The sequence below is a fragment of the Dryas octopetala genome, chromosome 5, assembly GCF_963921425.1.
Source record: "Dryas octopetala chromosome 5, drDryOcto1.1, whole genome shotgun sequence".
Taxonomy (NCBI): Eukaryota; Viridiplantae; Streptophyta; class Magnoliopsida; order Rosales; family Rosaceae; genus Dryas; species Dryas octopetala.
In genome coordinates this window covers 14,295,867-14,317,334 of record NC_141370.1, presented here as the reverse complement: position 1 = coordinate 14,317,334, position 21,468 = coordinate 14,295,867, and the positions used below count along the sequence as shown (strand labels likewise).

The window sequence follows — 21,468 nt, the reverse complement described above, 5'->3', positions numbered from 1 at the left end:
AATTGAAAATGTTTTCTAAAAACATTTTCAACTTTTACACTGTAAGTCAGAAAACGTCATTTTGACGTTTTCTATTTTTTGTTTTCTATTTTTCCTATACTATCTTCTTCTTCCTCCTCTCCCATAGACCTCCGTCCCATACTATCTTCTTCTTCCTCCCTCTCTCCCGCATACCTCCCTCCCCTCTCCTTCCCGACCCTAACCCAGCGAAACCCAACCCCCATCACCGCCCCGACCCCAACCTTGACCGCCGGCCACTCTCTCTGCCTCATTCTCTCTCCCCGCCCCTCTCCTCTCTCTCTCTACCACTAGCACCACCGAAACCTCCCCTCCTCAACCCCAGCCCCAACCCCGAAACCCAACCCACCCAGTGAAAGAAAGCCAACCCCTCACTATCTCTCCTCACCCCTCTCCTCTTTCTCTGCCGCCCAGACTCCAGCCCATTGAAGAAGCCAGCCCGAGTTCAAAAAGTCACCTGGCAAGGAACAAGTCCATTGGATAGAAACCTTGATTCAGAGGTCTCAAGATCTTATTTTTAGGATGTGTAGAGAGAGAGAGAGAGGATGAGGAGATTGGGGAAGAAAGGTAGAAGAAGAAGACGGTGGCAAAAAAGGCATTAATTCAGAGTCAATACGTCTAGTGTATATATGTAATAAGCTTGCCTTCCACGTGTGTGTCATTTACGGACAATTTATTTTTTGTTTGTTTGTTGGTTTTGATGTGCCTCTCTCAGTGTGGGTATTTGGGAAGATGAAGAATAGGGGGAGAGAAAAAGAGGAGGCCTGAAAATGCAGTTACCAAACACAATTTCTCATTTTCATTTTCTCATTTTCTGTAAATTCATTTTCTCATTTTCATTTTGCAAAAATGTTTTACAAAAATACTTTTAGAAAATGATACCAAACGAGCCCTTAAGTATTTGTGTTCAGAAATCTTGAAGTTGCAGAAGGTAGCTAAAAGAAATTTTGAGTCTGGAAGAGAATTAACATACAAAGCTAAAGGCTTCTAAGACAAAAAAGAAAAACATTGAGATCCCAAATCAATATTTCTTTAATATGATGACATAAAAACTAAAAAAAAAAAAAAAAGCAATCTGAGATACTTATTTTGGAGTAATTACTCATCTAATGCAAGTAAATAAAGGCTTCTGTAGACACTAATGTTTATACTATTGACCTTAAGCTCAACCAACCCATATAACTACTGTAACCTATGCTGCACGATCCTGATCATCTAAGTCTTCCTCTACCTGAAATGCAGCCAAAATTTATCATATATGACCCATCCCCTGTTAACCACCATATATTTACCATACATGTCTAATTTCCTGTTTCATATCTAAGTTTATATAAAGATGTAGTGAATATATCATCACATTATGATTTATCCACAGTGGGATTCCCTCTAACAATTCCAGGAGAGAAAGAAAGAGATACATATAAATAAAGATTAGCATATTTCAACATATTTGACAAAAAGGAACCAAGATTAAGAGATTTGGTCCGGCTGGAGCAATGCTATACATATGTCCTCAAGCATAGTCCACAGGCACAAATTTAAATGAACTCATGTACTATCCAAACAGAATAGATCAAGTAAATTCAATTTCACAAGAAATCAATTCAAAAGGTTCTTCAAGTGACAAGAGGTGCAAATTAAATACTTAACTAGCTTCATATATTTAAAAAGATATATAAATAAAAAGCATAAAAAGTCCATAAAAGATCCAGGGATTTGAATTTGACCACTCCAGACTCATCACCATAGTATATATGATTTTCACTACCATGAACTAGATATATAAGAAGAGAAGAGCTCCTGACTTTTTTGGTATCATCAAACTCACTCATTGAAATGAAAATAGTTTTCTCTCTTGCAATTCAATGGGGATTATACTTTCATAGCTCTAGATCGAATGAGTACTTTATTCAATCATTTGGATTAAAAATGGCAGAGTCGATCTCATCCTTTCACACAGACCAATTTATTACCAAGTCTTTTAATGCTCAACACCCAAGTACAAGTTATCAATATGTTCATCATCATGAATCATGGTCTCATGATCAGTCATGAAATGTACGGAAAGGTCAAATTAAAGCAATTGTTCCTAAGTCATACTTAGCAGACATGATCATTCAGTTTTAGTTTTATTTTATAGAGGGTGCACTTTGTTTACTAATTGAGAGGTTGAGGGGTGTTATAGGACACATTGGATACAGATTCAATAAGAGGTTGGGTTTAATTGAAATATAGCCAAAATTTAACCCCTTTAATAAAAATATCCAATTTAAAAAATGCAAAAATGCAAATAAAGTGAAAATTTGAAACTTGAAGGATTCAGGTGCTACTTGAAAGGGGTTAAAGTGTTAAATTTTGTTAGTTAATTGCATATCTTGTTTTGAATGGCTAGGGGGTCGAATCTTGGCTTTTTTTATTTTTCTAAAAAATTATAGTACATTAACCATTTGGGTATATATTGTCAACACATGCAGTTAGAAAAAGAAAAATACAAATTTTATTTTGTGAATATCTTCTTCTGTTACTTTGAGAAGTAAGCCATGCACAAGAGTCCAATTAATGTGCACACTATTTCAAATTAAAAGATTAACGAAGTGACTAAAAATATACTAGTTTCTAGTCAAAAGGCAAGTTATTATATATATGTTAATAATAATAAGTACATTAATTTCCAAATTCCTAGTCAAGCACACTAAGCACTACTAGATAGAGAAAGAAAGCAATTAATTTACATTAGCTTGTCACTATCTACAAAATTCTAATAAAATGATTTAAGTAGTACGTTCACATATACAAATTCATCCATTCCATGCCAGGAATGTAACTGTTCTCAGCCATGTAGAAAGCACCATCATACTCTTCCACTCCAAATTCCCCTAAAAATGGAGGGTCGATATTAGCTTGATCCATTGAGAGTGATGAGGAGCTTGGGCTGTTGCTCGAGCCACCATGATCAACACGCTCCGAGAGCCGTTGGATCTCCTTCTCCGCCTCCGAGAGTTGCTCCTTAAGCTTTATCACCTACAATAACAAAATATCAAATGTTATATTAGACCGTCAATGACTCAATAATATATATACTTTAATGTGTACGTTATATCACATGCACCTGGACGCATATGCTCACGTGACGGTCACGTGATGTTTCCTAAGTGAGTCTTGGCTAATGGCTAAGGCCCAACACCACCAACCACCTTAAACAACATTGTACGGACGTCCCTTGAGAACTGGAACACCAGTACTTTTTGCTGTTTAAGGAGGTGGCTGTACCTGACTTTGTGTTTTGCAGACTAAACTCAACAAGTGGCATGGGTTTCTTCGAGCCCAGAGCTCATGCACGTTCATATGTGCCTATGTGGTAGTGGGTCACGGTCAACTTGTCCTTTTTTATTATTTTTTTTCTTTTCGAATGGATAAGACATAATTAGAGCCATTAATATTAGTTTAGCCACATGTGTGATATATTTTCTCCAAAAATTACATAATTAGTTAAACTTTTTGAGTTGGCTGAAGCGGTGAGAGACAATAAGATAATGGAAGTTGGGTTTGTTTTTTTGGCAGAATGAAAGTTGAGTTTGATTCTCTAGCTCTAATATATATACATGTATAAGAGTAAATAGTTGACTAAGAAAAAGATGCCCATCAACCCGATAAACAAGAAAAATAGAAAATGATCTACTTTATCCCGCACCCTTGTTTGGTTTCCAAGAAACCCAAGGAAAACTGAGAGAAAAGTAAAACTTAAATCCTAAACTTGAGTCTGTTTTGAAACCTAAAAAATAATTAATTAAGATGACAAACTTAGCATACATAATTTATAATCTTAACTTCCTCGATTTCCTTCAAACTAAACTGGTCCCAACTTTAAAGTCAAAAGATGTAGAAGTCACGTAATCAGATAATTAAGAAAAGAGAGAGAATAAGAGAAAGATAGATAAATATATGTGTACCTCGGATTCAAGCCTGCATTTCTCGACGACGACGTTTTCATGTGTTTCCTTCAAGTTGGAGTACTCTTCCTCCAACTTCTTGTTCTTCCAGCGAGCCCTTCGGTTCTGGAACCAAACAGCCACTTGGCGAGGATCAAGCCCCAGCTCGGAAGCGAGCCGGTCCTTCTTTTCGGACTCCAATTTATGCTCGTTGCCGAAATTGAGCTCCAGAAGATTCACTTGCTCCTCCGTCAGCTTCCTCTTCTTGGCCGCCGCGCCGCCGGCCTCTCCGACTTTGCTCTTCTTACGCCGCCGCCTTGGTTTCGCCGCAGACGCTCCTAATAAACGTAACCAAAAAATAAATTGAGTTCACACAAAGTTTAGTGAAAAATATAGGAGATGATAAATAACGCAAGTTGGAAAAAGTTTGTGTGCTTTTGGTGTACAAACCTTGTTGGGGTACAATTTGGGTGTAGACATCGGGGTACAACTGAGAGATGAGTAGCATGTTGTTATCTTCAACTCGATGGTTGGTCGATGTTGCCATCATCTTTCCTACTTCCTCTGTCACTCTCTCGCTCTTCTAAGTCTTTTTCTTTCTCTTTTCTTTCTTTCAACCTCTCACTTTCTCTGAAAAACAGATGGGCTAGCTAACTCTTCAATGGCTTGGGAGACAACGCATGGCCATTATTTATAAGGAGAAGTTTTTTATGTAAGCTTCCAACTTTTTGAAAAAGAGAGATGTTACAATAATGTCCCTAGCTTTGTACGAAATATTGAAATGTGCCATTGTGTCTTGTAAAACATTGTCATTTTATAATCTCATGTGCATGAGCTCAAGTGACAATGTGACATAAGATGGGTGATGTAAGGATAGAGATTCTAAATTCAAATATCTTTGTAATTAGGAAAAAAATGCAATATAAAATAATGAAAATTGATGCTCAATTACTTAATTCATTTTAAAATTGGATTACAAATTAACCTTCATAGGAAATATATATACACATACCATCTTACTAGAAATGCTTTAGAGTTTTCTCTTAAAATCTTGATTTGGTACTAATGTGGCTACTTGTTTGGATAAGAAATTACATGAACAAGTTCAATATGGTCAGGAGGCAACTTAAAATATCTTCTGAAGTACTTTTTTATTTATTTATAAGTCCCTCTTAAGTACTTAATTAATTAGATCTAGCATTGTTCAAATTCAACAATGAGTACAAACAGATTTCATTTGAACCATTGTAAACTGCATATCTAATATTAGAAGTGGAAATATTTATTAAAAATGTTTGTTAATAAATTTAATTGAACAAATTCAATTGCTTTGGTCCAAGGAATAAAATTTTGGGTTTCGAGGAAATTTCGACGGAAATTTCTAAGATTTTTAAATTTCGATAGAAATTAGACGAAAACGACGAAAATTGCTATCAAAATATGGAAATTTTGAATGAAACTTTATCATATGTTTATTTAACATATTATCTACTACATTGATAAAAAACATTGAAAAGTTTCATGTGATATTAGATAAATATAATGCACGCTGAAGGCAAATACTGTTAAATGAAATTAGTATATTCTTTATATTCTATAATCTATACACTAAATCCTAATTAATACTAAACTCTATATATTCTAATACTTTAATTTGATATTATATAATCTATATACTAAACCCTATATATTTATAATATATACTCTATATTGTTTAAGATATCGTATATGATATTAAAGTTTAGGCCCTTTAGGGTATTTTTAATTATTTTTTATATAAAAATATATTAGAGTTTATTAGTTTAGGGTTTAAGACTTAAAAACAATTAAACAAAACCCCAAAACGGCCAAACGAAATCCCAAACCATTTTTTTTCTTTTCAATTGACCAAAAGTCCTAAACCCCAATCAAAGAAAACCTTTTATTTTATTTTTTCTTTCTTTTTTTTTTCTCTTATTTTCTTTTTTTCCTTTTTTTTTTCTTTTTTTTTTTCCTTTCCTACCTTTTCTTTCCCTGTGACTCTCATTTTCTCCTTTTCTTTCCTTCCTCCCCTTTCTTCTCATTTCTTCTTCTTTCTTCCTTCTTCCTTCCGCCTGTGCAACACTGCAAATTTTCTCTCTCTCTCTCTCTCTCTCTCTCTCACTTTTATTCCTATATCTCTCTATCTCTCTCTATGCATCACCATCACCAACTCACCCTCACCCTCACCCTCACCCTCACCCTCACTCTCATCTCTCCCTGTCGCCGCTCACTATCGTCGAAACCCACTGAAAAGCAACTGCTTCCAAGCTTCAACCGCTCATCTCTTCCTCCCTCTATCTCTTTCTCTCTTATCTCTCCCATGCCGCCGCCCCTGATCACCGCCTAGGGGTGGGCATTTAAAACCGAAATACCGAACCCGTATCATTCCGTACCGTGTCAATTTTGTGCCAAAAAATAATACCGATTACATACCGTACCGATTCAAAATCAGTATGGTATCGGTATGAAACTTTCAATACTGCAATATACCATACCGTACCGAATTATATTTAATTTAATTATTTAATATTCTTTTAATTAGGTGTCGTCATATTAGTCGCTATTTGGGCAAGTCTATAGACTATAGTAGACTTGCCCACAGCGAATTCTCAATCCCCTATTCTAGGATTCCCCATTCCCCAGCAATATTTGGGCAAAAAAGTTAACTAACCTAATATGTAAGAATATTAGGTTAGAGTTAGACAATTACTAGCAAAGAATTGACAATTAATATATAAGAATAAAAGTGCAAGGGATTGACAGTATGTCTTTTTGGTTGTTAATTAAATGTTGTTTTTTGACAAAAAAAAAAAAGTTTAAAATGTTGGCACATACCGAAACCATACTGAATTCATAGAACACTGGTATGGTAGTATGGTATGGTATCAGTTTTAAAAATGTCTATACCATACCGATATCGTACCGAATAAAAATTTCGGTATGGTATCGGTATAGGGCTCATACCGTCCTATACCATACCGTACCCACCCCTACCGCCGCCCTCTCTTGCTCCCTAGATCTGAGATTGTAGAAAATTTCGCTGAAATTTCACGAAAAATTGACGATTATGCATTTCGATTTCGAACCCCCCTAAAATCAAAATTTTCGGCAAAATTTTGCCAAAAATTGTGAAATATAAACCCTTACTTTGGTCTAATTAATGTGTGCTAATAAATTAAGACTCTATGTTACTCTCAACACAGCTTTTATATATATATATATTTGCCTTTTTTCTTTCAATGTACATTTTTCACTTATTAATTAGTTAAGAAGAAATTGTAACAATAACAAAATTAGCCCTCATGATGAGTGCTTTGATCATCTTACACAGTTCCACATGCACTAAGGGGCAAATTGGGAAACGCACAGGATGCAAACTGGTACCATAATCACCCTAGAAATGTGAAGATGATGAAGGGTTTTGATGGCCATGATTGAAACAATAATAAAATATTAAAAACACAAATTTATGACACACTGTCATTTAATTAATGTAATCCATGCACCTTGGCCTAGATAGAAGTATGGTTGGGTTAGGCTTTCCTAATTCGGTAATTAACGTGACAAAGCTAGGGCAATTATGGCATGAACAAAAAGCTTAAAATCCCCCTCAACCACGCACAGACTTTGTAAATCCGAATTGGGTTGGGTTGGGATCCCAAACCTGACCACCTCGAAGTGAATAAACAATTGGGTGTGGTTGGCCTCTGGATTTGTACATGCATCACTTTTGTTGTCCAATTGGGTGGTATTCTCCTCTTTTTCTATGCCCATTAGCCAAGCCATACAACATTCACTCAACATTTAGCTTAGCTTAGCTTAGCTTTGGCTTTATATACAATATAGGCCATGCGTGGCTCGAGATGAGTGAAAAATGAAAATGTCATCAGCATCTTTACAGTGTGTTCGAGTTTGCTTGGCAAGTATGTAACTACATAGAAAAAGCTTGGAGACCCTTTCTTTTACCAAGTTTTAGATGAAGATCAATGATAAAGTATTATAGGGAAGTCAATAAAAAATTTGAGAAGGTTGGAGGAAATTGAGGGCCACTGGGCCACTACTTGAGATGTCGTCATTGTTGACGTCTTTTACTTACCACTTCGTACTAGTCTCTTGGCATAAAACACATGATCCGTCCTAAGATTGCTTAGAATATTCTATGCAAAAACTAAACAAAATTGCATTTTTTTTACATGAGAGATGTTTTAGAATCCAAGTGGTTTTTTTTTAATAATTTTTGAACTCTCTCACACAAGAGATGAGACTTATAAATTGTGAAATTTACGTAGAATTCACTCCATGTAAGAGAGTTAGTAGATTATATATAGCATTCTTATTTAGCTTCACATTCTAGTATTTTCAAACACTAAATTATGAATGTGGAATTTAAAAAACATTTTTGCATAAAAAGGTATATAAATTGTCTCTAATATTGATCATGTGACTAGTTATTATAAGAATGACATTATATATACTTATTGTATGCATAACTTTCTAATTTTAGGGTGAACAAGAAAAAAGTTCCAACAAATAAAACTAATAATATGGTCCTAAATAATTTAGTACGATGAAGTTTTTTATGCTTAGCCATATTAATCTAAAACAATAAAAAAATAAGAAGAAAAAGGAAAAAATAGGAAGAAACAAAGTTGAAAATCAACCTACTCTCTAACTAGCTTGTTTCTCTTTTTCAGGTACTATTCATGGGATTTGAAATTTTGTCTTGGAAGATACTGAATTACAAACAGAAAGCACCAACACCATTTCCTTTTCCTCCGCGCAATCAAACAACACAGTACTACAAACTAATGAACTAATGAACTACAGAGTCGCTTTCGATCTCATCCATTACTAGCTTTCTTTTCTTCTCTTTACTTTTCCCATAGGGTTGGTTTTGCATCTTTACATCTACTACCTGGTCCGCTCCCAACTGAAAATCTGAAACGATGAGATGAGATGATAATGATCTGAGTGTGGTCACAAATCACAATGAATGTAATGGGACTAGTACGTGGCATGGCTTGACCAATGTTCCGGGAACATGCATGCATGTATGAACAACAAGTGCAAGCCCAGACCCACTTTGTCGGTCCTTGAAGACTTTATGTGTAAATTCATTAGTACTCCATGAAGGCATGGAGGAGCTAAAAGTAAAACTCCAAGGATGTGTAAACTTGTGTTTTGGGGTCCCACAGCAAAAGGCAGTCTTCTTTTGATATTTTGTTTGCATCCAATCAGTAGTTCGTATATTGTATATTGGGGCGGAACTAGAATTTCTAGTTTAGGGGGGGCCAAAATGTACAAATGAAATAGAGGGGGGGGGGCCATCACCAAGTTAATTACAAAAGTGAATGGTATTTTTACATGCTATTTTCTATACAGTAGAAGAGGTTGATAGAGAAGTTCCCGCGTAAATATACCAATTTGCTTCAATTCCTCACTATGTAAGTAGTGTTGATATTTAGATTTTAGATTCACTAAACACCATGTGAGAATAGTTGATATTTAATTAGTCTCAATAGACACTTGTTAAACTTAGAGGGGGATACGTTCAAAACATCTGCGTTACACACCTTTGCGAATAAACAAATTAATATATACCACATGTACATTACTGATGTTCCTATCAATTTGAGAAATGTGACACAAAATAGGTATGGGATTTTGCCAAATGCCTCAACATTAATGTACATGTGTGGTTTTCTTCTTTATATATATACTAATAGATGTACAACTCTTCACTTATTTAATATAAAATTACACACATAACTATAATTCGAGTTATTTTTTCAACAAAAAAGAACTTCACGTGATCACTTACCGTATATAATTTAATAAAAAGATAACATTTTTAAAACATTACATGATAGGTAAAATATCTAGATTAAGGATGATACTTAACTTTGGAGAGAGAGAGAGAGAGAGAGAGGCAAATGGCATTTTATTATAGTTTAGTTGATTTCAACAATTAATACAGGTGTACTGATAATCCAAAAATATCATGACCAGTGTTCCACAAGCAGGAACTGAGGGTCCCCTAGCCGGCTAGCTCAAAGGCTTGTAATGTAGCCAATGGGTTTTGGCTTTGCAGTTTGAAAGTGCGTGACAAGGACAGCCCCTGCCAAAGAAGGAGCACATGGGAGCAACAAGAACCTTTTACGCGTGTCCAAACCCCGCCAACTGTTTAACTGGACCACATATTCTATCCATCCACGCGTAAGCTCCTCATAGACAGACCAAATTTACAGACCTGCCCAGTGCCCACCAATCAGGAATCAGGTGCCACATTAATACTTTAGAAATCACTAGCCGCCATATTGTACCACACTTAATTCTCACTTAACTTGGCCCATTTTTCCTTAATTAGCCTCAAGGGTTTGGATAATCTTTCACTAGTTGGCATAATCTCATTGGCCCTGGTTGTGGAACAATCAAGCTTAAGCTTATTCACCCCATTGTCCCTTGTAAAATACATTTTTTTTCACCTTATTTTCTGAAACTTAAATCCTCTCAATTTGTCACCTGAACTTCACACAGTTGTTGCAAAAGACCCTAAACCGTCAACTCTATCAATTTTTCCTTTAAAAAATTTGACGTGACACCTATATGGCATGGGTCGGACCCTTTTCTAGTTATGTAAAATCCATGTGGACAAAAAAAATTATAAAAAATTGACATGGATCTTATTATTTTTTATCATTTTTTTATCCACATGGATCTTACATAACTAAAAAATGGTCTCACTCATGCTATATAGGTGCCACATCAGCTTTTTTAACGATAAAATTGACAGAGTTAACAGCATAGGGTCTTTTACAACAACTGTGTGAAGTTCAGGTGTCAATTTGAGAAAATTTAAATTTCATGGCGCAATGTGAGAAAAAATGTATCTTATAGGAAGTAATGATGTGAATAAGCCTTAAAAAAGGGTATGTTTCATTTATTCAAATATCAACTTATATATTTAGGCTATTTTGTCTAATTTATTATGACAGATAAATGCTAGGTACATTCTTATGTTTTACCTTCTTCTTATTATTATTATTATTCTCATTATTTGGTATAGTTTTATGATTAAAATTGTTTTATTGTTTTATATCCCATCTTAAAGCTAGATCATTTATGCAAAAACTATTCATATAAAAAAAATTTGATTATGTAATTGTTATCAAATAAACATATAATTTGGTTACTATTAAATTCACCTGTCTGTTTATTTGATCACAATTACATAAACAAATAATTTTTAATTTAGTTGACTTTATGTATAAATGATATTTAAATGGTAATTTTCTTATATTACATTGCAGAATAATAATAATAAAAAAATGTCCAATAAGAATGTAGCATTATAACAAATAAAATATTAACATATACAGTCATATTAATACATTTTTTGTAAAGGTAAATTAAAATTCTTGTGATTCTAGCATTACTGATAAGAGAAAGACAATCCTAGCCTTTCTTGGAGTGGCATACGTATATGCCTTATCTTCTTTTACTTCTTATGTACATGTTAATCCAATACAAACCCATCTACACCTCTTACCTTAAAGGCGTAAAAACCTTTACCACTTGGGCAACATTCAGTGAATGAAACTAACTGACATGCATACGTATACAGTATACAATGGTTTTGGTGTTCTGGGTTTGTGGGTATTTCTCTTTGGGCCAATTTTATCACTCAATGGCCATGGCAGGTTCTGCAAGTTATCCTAAAGTCAGTTCAGTATTTAAGAGTGCCCCCACTGTGTGACACGTGTAACGTTGTCTTTAGTTGCTAGGACCCCATTTTAACGAATGGTGCAAAGGGCTGTCGGTGATCGAAGTTGGGGTTGCCAAAGTCAAGAGGTGTCATTGATTGGGCTTGATATCTGTGAAAACACTGTTCATGCATGCATGTTTTTGTTGGTATATGGTTTTGGTGGAGTGAAAGTTTTTCTGGCCAAGAGAGTCGTGACATCTATGACTTTCTTCATTTGCTTATAGAGTTAAAGAGTACTCTACAAGGGTGTAGGTACGTTGTGGTTTGTGGGTTGTTAATTAATTCATGAGTTGGGTGCTATTTGAAGCAAGAAAAGAAACAAATTAATTAAGAAAAATATACTTGATGGGAAAGAGATAAGCCTGCAAGGCTCTCTTTAAGTATTACTAGCTAGGGTTAAATGGATTAAAAGGGGTAAGAAAGGATAAGGATGAAAAGCAAGTGACAAGCAAGTGATGAGAGAGAGAGAGAGAGAGAGAGAGAGAGAGAGAGAGAGAGAGAGATTCTTTCAAAGCTGGCATGCGCATGGTGGGGAAGGGATTCCTTTGTATGTTACCTTTTGAGTTGTTTAATGGGGTCATAATTAATTATTCCAACTTTTTTTTTAATTATTATGACTAAACAAATCAACAATATTAAGACGAGACTAAACTAATGGGTGGTCATGTTTATCCCGACATTTCCCACCTTTGTTTCCCATCTTCCAACTCTTACTTAGATGCTAAACAGCTAGTGGTGACTAAGATTTCTCAGTTTTTAATTATAATTAATTTAGCAAATCAGATATATCAGCCTCCCAAATCCATAACACCTACAACACATTTGGAACCATTAACCCTTTTATATCTGTCAGCATGGATCTAGACATTACTTTCATCCATTTAATTTGTTCCCTTTCGAAAGGAATATGCAGTACATACTGGTCCCGCTGGGTTCGATTGGCTTAGAAAATGCAGCAGATCTTATAGATGGTTCATTTACAAATACAATCATCACATGTAATTGTACTTATACATGTAATTAAGCTTCTGAAATGATAACTTTTTAACTTTTTTTGTATTATATATTTATATATATATCAGAAATGATCACTCGCTCATCATAGAGTGGAGAATTTCACGCTCACGTTGCACCTAAGTAGGCTATCCATCGGTCGGTTTGAATTAGTATTGGGGCTTACCAAACCAAAATAAAAAAATTTGGTATTTTTCGATTTCGGTATTTTTGGTAAACTTCAGTTTTCAGTTCCATTTTGGTAATTTCGGTATCGGATACTTTCGATTCATTTTCAATTTACTTCGATATATCTTCGGTTCATTTTCGGTTTACTTTAGTATATCTTCAGTTTATTTTCGGTTTAATTATAATAATACTAATTATTATATACCAATATAAATTCAAATTTAATCAAATATGATGCATAAAATATAATGTTTGATGAATATATATTAATTTGCAGGGGTAATATTGGTAGTTTAGTATAGTACTAGTATTAATTGTAATAATATTAATATTAGTAATTATGTATACTAGTATAATTACTTTAATAATAAGTATATAATAACATTTACTTTATTAGATAATGACTCTATATCTTAACTCACACTTTTGATAATATTAATATGATAACCTTATACAATTATATTTTCTTATAATTGTTTAAGATATTAGTAGTTTAATATTTATTGTACCACTAACATAATAGTATTATATAAGCATATATAACTAAATTTTGGTAATTGTTTCAGTTTTTTTCGGTATATATTTCGGTAATAATCAATTCGGTTTCTTTTAGTAATAATTTTCTGTAATCGGTTGGTTTACCAAATTTTTTTGGTTTTTACCAAAACTAAATAAACTTTTTTCGGTTTCAAATTTTCGATTTTTAAATTGTAAAAATCGGTATACCAAACCAAAAAAATTTGGTCGGTAGTCGGTCAGTTCGGTAAAAACCAAACCAAAGGGCAGCCCTAGAGTGACCTAACCATCCAACAATCACTGAGTGAGGAATTCAATGATCGGGACCCTTGATCAACTCTTTTTGTGGCATGCAGTAATATTAAAATTTGTTCAAAATTAAATATATGTAGCATGCAGATTATGGATTATATGCAGATGAATTGGTTGAATTACATCAAATAATACTGTACTACACCATAGCCTAAACCCTAATCAACTAAAGTTACACTAGTGTTAATAGTATAGACTTTATTTCCAAAAAATTAGTGATCACTGACCACCAATCATTTTCACATGAAAGATACACGTACTCTAAAAACATTTCCAGTGTCCACCATACGAAACTATAAATGATGGACCCATTAGTAGCTAGCTATGCCCGGCCCTATATATCAATGTCTATCCCATTTTCATAACAAATTAATTAAAGAATATATTTATATATCCCATTTTCATATCAAATTAATGAATATATATTTATAATTATAGGACCTACACCATGTCTAATTCTATAAAGCATAAAACTGCTTAATTGAATAGGATATGCATGTGTGTGATTAATATTAAGTGTCATCAAGATCAAGGTCAAGTTTGTTTGTGTTGTATATGCCACACACAGTAACCTTCCATGTTTCCCTCTTCCCCTACTAATTAAGACCTCCACACACTCTCTCCCTCCCTCTAAGTGTGTGCCTAATTTCACTGCCTGCTGCCAAATATTCTAAGTCAAGCATGGCTCAGAGAGAGAGAGCAATAGACTGAAAACACTTTTAATTAATTAATTGTAACATTGATTTCAACAAACCCATGAATTACGCCTTAATTTAGGCCATTTTTAGGTGGACTATGACCTAAGTGTGTGTATTATATTAGGGGGCTCTAAAATCATGGCTTAGAAAAGCACTTACTATATAGACACAATTGGCCAAACCTAACCCACATCTTACCCGTTGGTGAAAAAGCCATTAGTCAAATACTTAAAAAGAAACCCATAAAGTGAGAGAGCTAGCTAGCTAGCTTTTGATCTTTGCTATTGGAAGCCAAACCTTTGGGCTTGTCACTTTCATAATTTATAAATTAATTAGAGTTAATTAATGTATATGATTAAGGTGTCCACACCAACACGTATACACAACATAAAGTTAGGATTATTCCCCATACTTTAAAGCAAGAAATCTTCACAACAGCTAAGTCAGTATCTTTGAGGGGTTTAATTAACTAATAAATATTAAAGACCAAAATATTCTAATCTTAATTAACACCTTCATCAAGACACATCATTAATTAAACATCGAGAAACTACTGTAGGAGATTGTGGATGGTTGACAAGTGGATATGTGGCATTCCATGGTCCCTTGGTTGTACCATTTAATTTGTTTCAGAGTTTTTTGAGTTAGGGATTCCAATTAAAGCTGGCTTTGGCTTTCTTCCTCTACCTTATGCAAAACTGGTGAACTACCTCTGGCTTTTGCACATGGTGTCCCACTAGTATATATATGTTTTCTGCATGCTATGGCTTTTAGTACTACTCCTTTCATTGATAATCTGAATTCTGAAGGGTTCTAAAGCACATGCTTGTTATGTACACGTGTTACAATGTGGAAGCGGCAGCTGGTGTGTACTGTTAGTGTAGGTATGGATACTCGGGGAATCAAATTAAAGTTTTTCTAGATTGCTCCTCAGGTGTCCTTAGATCCGAAGACATTGGTATATAAATGAAAGGTAATGTTGTCTTGTTATTATGTTATATTATTAGACCTTTAAAAATATGCTATAGACTTATTTTGAATCTTATTTATAACATCAGGTAAAAAACTGTCGTATCATTTTGATAAACAAAAATTATGATAATAGAATGTGTCTATATTATGGAAACGAGTTTACATGTGTCTGAGTCCACTTATGTGGGTCAAATAGGTACAATTAACAGTACTCCCAACTCCTGTTTTTCTGTTTTGTGGTTGGTCCATTTTGTGGTGTTGTACAGTGCATATCATTAAGTGTCAAATCCTCCTCTAATGCCGTGAGATTGTGTTTGGGTCAGTATATTCTATGAATGGTCCACAAGTAAACGTCAAATGCTTAGTTGGGTCCTTATTGCTTACTAAACTGTTAGAATAAAAATTGTAAATAAATAATAATATTATTCAACGTAATTTCATCCAAATTCATTTAAGAAATAAAAGTTTTATTATTTTGGGTACGACCTATTCAAGATGGAGTACATCTCTTAATTAAATCTCTTGACTCAAGGAAATACCCTTTGATTTCTAATGTAATGAAACTAACAGAACACTTTATGAGTGTTTGAATTTTCAATAAGTGAAAGACCTATTTAAATGAAATTTATTTGCGACTGCGGTTGCACCTATATTTTAGTTTGCCTACGTACCTATTACAGGATCAAACCAAACATAGTTCAAAGGTTTTGGGATTTAAATGGGTGAATGAACCATTTAAATTATTTGAGTAATTTTGGTAGGGTTTAGAGCCCTTAGATTTGATTTGAGAAATTAATTCAGGAACCTTTGTGTGTAGAACTAATTTCTGAAGAATTTGGACTGATTTGATTTGGTTATGGTTGCATCTAAATTTTAGTAGGTTGCCTACATACCCCAACGGGATCAAACCGAATGTGCTTCATTAGGAATTTTGAGAGATTTAGATTTGGTTTCGGTTTTGTACCGATTAAGAGAGTTGATTTTGTACCAATTTGAGAGTTTGAATTTCGAATTGGAGAAAAATGTGCCCATTAATATTTTTGTATCATTTATTTGTTAAATGACACAATTTTTTTTTTTTATAATGGGCAAACATTAAGTTGGGAGAAGTTCATACCAATATGATTTGCTAATTGGTATGTATCTAATATTGATGGGTATTTGTGTCTTTAGAAGACCATCTCAATTAACCAATAAATGATTTGTTAATTGGTGGTTTGTTTTGTTAATGGGCCATTTCGGAGAGACACATGGCCATTGAACTTTGATATATTGAAGACATTTGTTTTTTCTGCTGGGCTTTATTTAGTAGGAATTGCTCTTGAGAAATAGGATTTCTCTGTGACTCCATTGCCATTTGTATTGGTTTATATTGTGACTTTGAAACCATGCGACTTCTTTTCCCCGCCCAAAGGTTGAGAGCCATATTAATCCTTTGCTTCATTTTTCTTTTTGGTCTTTCACTGGCAGAAGTGCAGCAACGTACATGAGGCAACAACAACAATCTATTTCTTTTGTTTTTTATATTGCGCCATTGATGTAGATAACAAAGATAACAAACGCCATTTATATTTTCTCTTGACTTTTTGTCATTTCTTTGTTTTCTTTGTCTAATGTAAAGGAAATATATCTCATCCATAATACTTGATTTCTTTGTTGACTGATGGAAGAGAAGGTGATTTCCTTTGTGGGGTTCAGCATAGAACTACCAATTTGAAAAATTAATTTTGTGGGGTTCATACCATAACCCTCATCTTGAGATGAGACGAATTTATGGGGAGTTTAGACCAGAACCCTCATCTCTTGAGAGAAGATAAATTTATAGAGGGTTCAGATCAGATTGAGATAAGATAACTCTCTCTATTTAAATTTAAACTCATCAGATAAGAGATAATTAAGTTTTCAGATAAATCCACATTATCTCATTTTCTAACTTGTTTTCATTTGAAATTAATGTGGCACATGGTACATGAGGATCTTATCTCAACCTTAACCTTTATATTTTTTTGAATTTTTTTGTAAAATCAAAAGAAAGCATCTATCAAAAAATAGAGAAAAAAAAAAGCTTGTAAGTTTATACAAAACAAAGATATTGTGAATGGTCGGAGACTCGGAGGTTCCCTCCAATAGAGAGAGCTCATTTTTTGTTTAAATTTCAAGCTTTTATTTATTTTAATGCTGACGTATATATAAAATAGTTTTAACTAAAAACCAATTACATTTCAGAGGAAGGTAAAATAGAAAACCATGGGCCTGATTGGATGAACTGCCCGGCCCAGGTTTTTCTAGGCAGGTCTAGCTACCTGCTTAGATAGTATATGCTAGCAGCTGCCACACCTAATCCAGGGCATGTCTAGTCAGGTGCCTACGAGTTTTGTTTACATGCATCATTAGTTTTTGTCTAATTGATAAGGTTTATGCATGCATGATCGGAAAACTTTCCATCAATTGGGATGCTTAGAGTCACTTGCCACCAATAATTAATGTAAAATGGAATAGTATGACTCCAACACTTTAACCCCCCACCTGCTAATTAAAACAATAATGGTATTTAGAATTAAGATAGCTTTAATATAACCCCAACCCACATAGAAACTTAATATAATTAAATTCTAAAAATTTGGCTTAATTTTTTTAGAAATTTAGAAAACTAACCTGAATGTGAAAAACTTTTAAAAAATTATTAAAAGTCTAATGAAAACAAGAAAATGGTTGGTTTTCAAAATTTCTCTTAATTTTTTCGGTTATTGATAATCCAATAGTATAGAAGATGTGATAAAGTAGAATTCATTTCAGTGGAGGAATACTAGTTACTTTCTCTCTATTACGTCTCTATTACGCAATGTAGTTTCATTATTAGAATTATTCATATCATAGAGTATCCTTTATAGATCATTTATGTAAAAAATAATCAAATTGAAAATTGTTTAATCATCTAACTGTTATTAAATAAATAAATGGTGAATCGAACTATTATCAAAACTTTCTATTTTTTTGATAACAGTAGAAGACTAAACGATTTTTGATTTAGTTAAATTTTTACATAGATGATCTTTAAAGGGCAATTTAGAAAATAAACAATTTTGATCATGATATTACACTGAAAAATGGGCTGGAGAAGAGAAAATGTAGAAAAAGAAAGTAAAAAAGGAAAATGTTACTAACATTTCACGTTTGGATAGATATTTCCAATCAGTAAATAATTATTTTAAAAAGTTATTAGGGTTTGGGCCTAATGACCAAGTGATGGGTCGAAATGGAAGTTCAATTAAACTGAGTTTGACTATTATGGCCAGCCCAATGAGAAATTAAGTATAATATCAATTAACTCACCAAGTGCGGAATGAAGGTTTGGGCATCTAATTTTGGGCTTACATACTATAAGTCGACTGGGCTCTCATATACTTCTTAGTGGGCTTTTAACTAACTTAAGTTTTAAGCCCAAACCGCCAAATGCCGCCATCATCGGGCACTAGATGGTTAGAAACCCTAACTCTACTTCACTTCTCACGCAGCAGCCATTTACTTCTCTCTTCCTCTCACCTTCTTTGTTTTCCTGGTTTGGTTGAAACCCTAACTGATCGGCGACACAGCATCCTCTCTCTGCCGACTCCAAGGTGATGATTTATATTCAGAAAGACTATGTATTTCGTCATTTCTGCTGATTTAGTGATTTATGCATAGATTTGATGATAGGTTTAAAATTGAAAATCAGAAACAGTATATTAGTATATTTGTATGCGATATACTCTGTTATAAATAGCTATATATAAGAAATATGATATATATTATCTATTTTATACTATATTTGAAATATAAGGTTCTCTAATATTGTGGTAGTTTAGAGAACTTTAGATTGCCTCTGATGATGATTGACAATTAACTTTCGTTCTTCCGAAATGCTCCATGTGGAAAAATTTTGGAGACCTGAACTGAAGAGGCTTGACCTAATTTAGACTATTAAGTTTGATTTTTTTTATTTTTTTTATTTATGGACTATTTGTTAGTGACGCTTGAACCCATTATGTAATAACTGCTAAAGGGTTGTAATTAACCTCACTGGGCATCATTGGTATTTAAAAAATTTAGAATGGATCCTAGATTTTTGTATGCAACATTTATTACTTTGGTTGTTAAGGTTTTTGGTTAACAAACCTGTGCAAGTTAGTTTTGCCATGACACATCCAATGAATTTATGAGAACTTAATTATGTTATATTATATTATTGTAGGTTTATATTATTTGAGCCATGCGTGTTTACAGTTCTACCTTTTTGCTGTCATAGTTGTGTCTGTCATTCAGTTATCACTTAAGACTCTGATTAACTTGATTTATCTCGTTTCTGTGTTCCTTGCCAGGTTGGTATTTAGGTTTCTGATTAAGGACGCCTTAGAAATCTACCCGTTCAAAATGAGGTATGATTAGTTTGATATGTCAAATTGGAATTGTCCTTGGCTATTCACTGAAATACTGACAATTGTTCCTTTTTTGTTTTGTGTTTATTTCTCTTTCCAGCCGGCCAATGGAGGAAGATGTAAGTTATACTGCTCTCGAGCTAATTTAGTGCATGTTTATTATGTCTCTTTGTACCATTAGATGTTATGTTTTATACGAGATTGAGGTAAAATGGTTTTTGTTGTCCTGAATTTGGAATTTTATAACAAAAAACTTCTTTGAGTTGTCATTTTGCAATTGTATTGAATGATGCTCCGGCATTTGGAACTTTAAAAACTTTTGTATGCTTTGATATTATGGGTTTGTTGCTGGTGCATGGATACTAGTCGAGTCCAGAATTTTTTTGCAGTTCAGTTAATCATTTTTGTTTGATGTATCAGAAAATATGTAATTCTCACATGGAATCGTCATTCTTAATCTTATCATGGCTTCTATGTCTATTTGTGTGTGTGTTTCATTTTTACAATCATCTAATGGACTGCCAAACAATTTACCCATTTACTATTCCAGCTAAATAAAACCAAATGTCTGAGAGTGATGTCTTTGTTGTCTATGGCATGGTCTCATATGACTATATTTTTCTTCTCCTAAATAAAAACCTTTAAACCAGCATGTTTATTCTGATTTATATCATCAATTTGTGTTAAATGCTTATCCAACCTGACTGCAGCAAGTTGCCAAGAACGAGGAAGAGGAATTTAATACAGGACCACTTTCTGTTCTTATGATGAGTGTCAAAAATAATACTCAGGTAATGCTTTCTTATAATTATATAGTTCTTCTTGTATCTATCCTTTACATATCAAGGGCTAGTATTCTAAAAGTGAAATTGGTTCTTATTGTGCAAACAGGTGCTCATCAATTGTCGTAATAACAGAAAGCTTCTTGGTCGTGTGAGAGCTTTTGATCGGCATTGCAACATGGTTCTGGAAAATGTTAGGGAGATGTGGACTGAGGTATTTCCCATCATTGTTTTATTTTTTTCATTTGGCTGCGGTCTGGTTGATCTTCATCAATCAACTTTTCTCTAATGATATTTATGTTAATATTTTATTTGTCTATGCAGGTACCAAAGACTGGAAAAGGCAAGAAAAAAGCCCAACCTGTTAACAAGGATAGATTCATCAGTAAGATGTTTCTTCGTGGAGATTCTGTTATCATTGTTCTTAGGAATCCCAAGTGAGATGTATTATAGGATTGACAATTCTAATGGCCTGTAGAAATGGATTATCTGCTGAAACTTCTAGTACTAAGGTTGGGAACTCGAATACCATTTTTAGAGAAATTTCATTTTCCAGCGGTATAGTTGTAAATTTGACCATCTGTCTGTCACTGTGGTGTAAAACTGGACCTGTTTGGATCTATGTTTGTGTACTTCAATTGACAAGTATTTGCATTTTGCAATAGTAATCTCTTCACCTGCTATGGTGGCCTTTATCATTTATTAATTGCCTACACAAGGTGCAGTGTATACTAACCTTTTATATTCTTTGATGAATCATTTTCATTGTTTATGATACTAAAGTCTAATTATTATTTGTCTAATGAACAAGATAAAACCAAGTGTTTTTCTCGTTCATAAAAAAGCATCATCTTCTTT

The 21,468-nt window shown here is 33.7% G+C and overlaps 2 protein-coding genes and 1 non-coding gene across 3 annotated transcripts; 2 read left to right on the top strand and 1 right to left on the bottom strand.

Moving 5' to 3' along the window:
* Window positions 1–2,696: 2,696 nt before the first annotated feature.
* Window positions 2,697–4,555, bottom strand: HB40 (homeobox protein 40). Its single transcript, XM_086245082.1, has 3 exons — window positions 4,398–4,555; window positions 3,969–4,285; window positions 2,697–3,039 (listed from the first exon to the last, which is right to left on the bottom strand). The coding sequence occupies exons 1-3, from the start codon at window positions 4,495–4,497 to the stop codon at window positions 2,803–2,805; spliced, it is 654 nt and encodes a 217-aa protein (XP_086101208.1). The 5' UTR covers window positions 4,498–4,555; the 3' UTR covers window positions 2,697–2,802.
* A 14,337-nt stretch (window positions 4,556–18,892) lies between these two features.
* On the top strand, window positions 18,893–21,312 carry LOC147284622 (uncharacterized). Its single transcript, XM_086244397.1, has 6 exons — window positions 18,893–19,030; window positions 19,772–19,828; window positions 19,929–19,947; window positions 20,539–20,619; window positions 20,720–20,824; window positions 20,935–21,312. The coding sequence occupies exons 2-6, from the start codon at window positions 19,824–19,826 to the stop codon at window positions 21,049–21,051; spliced, it is 327 nt and encodes a 108-aa protein (XP_086100523.1). The 5' UTR covers window positions 18,893–19,030; window positions 19,772–19,823; the 3' UTR covers window positions 21,052–21,312.
* Window positions 19,272–19,355, top strand: LOC147284623 (small nucleolar RNA Z159/U59). Its single transcript, XR_015122731.1, has one exon. It is a non-coding gene; the product is annotated as a small nucleolar RNA Z159/U59 (small nucleolar RNA).
* Window positions 21,313–21,468: the final 156 nt, after the last annotated feature.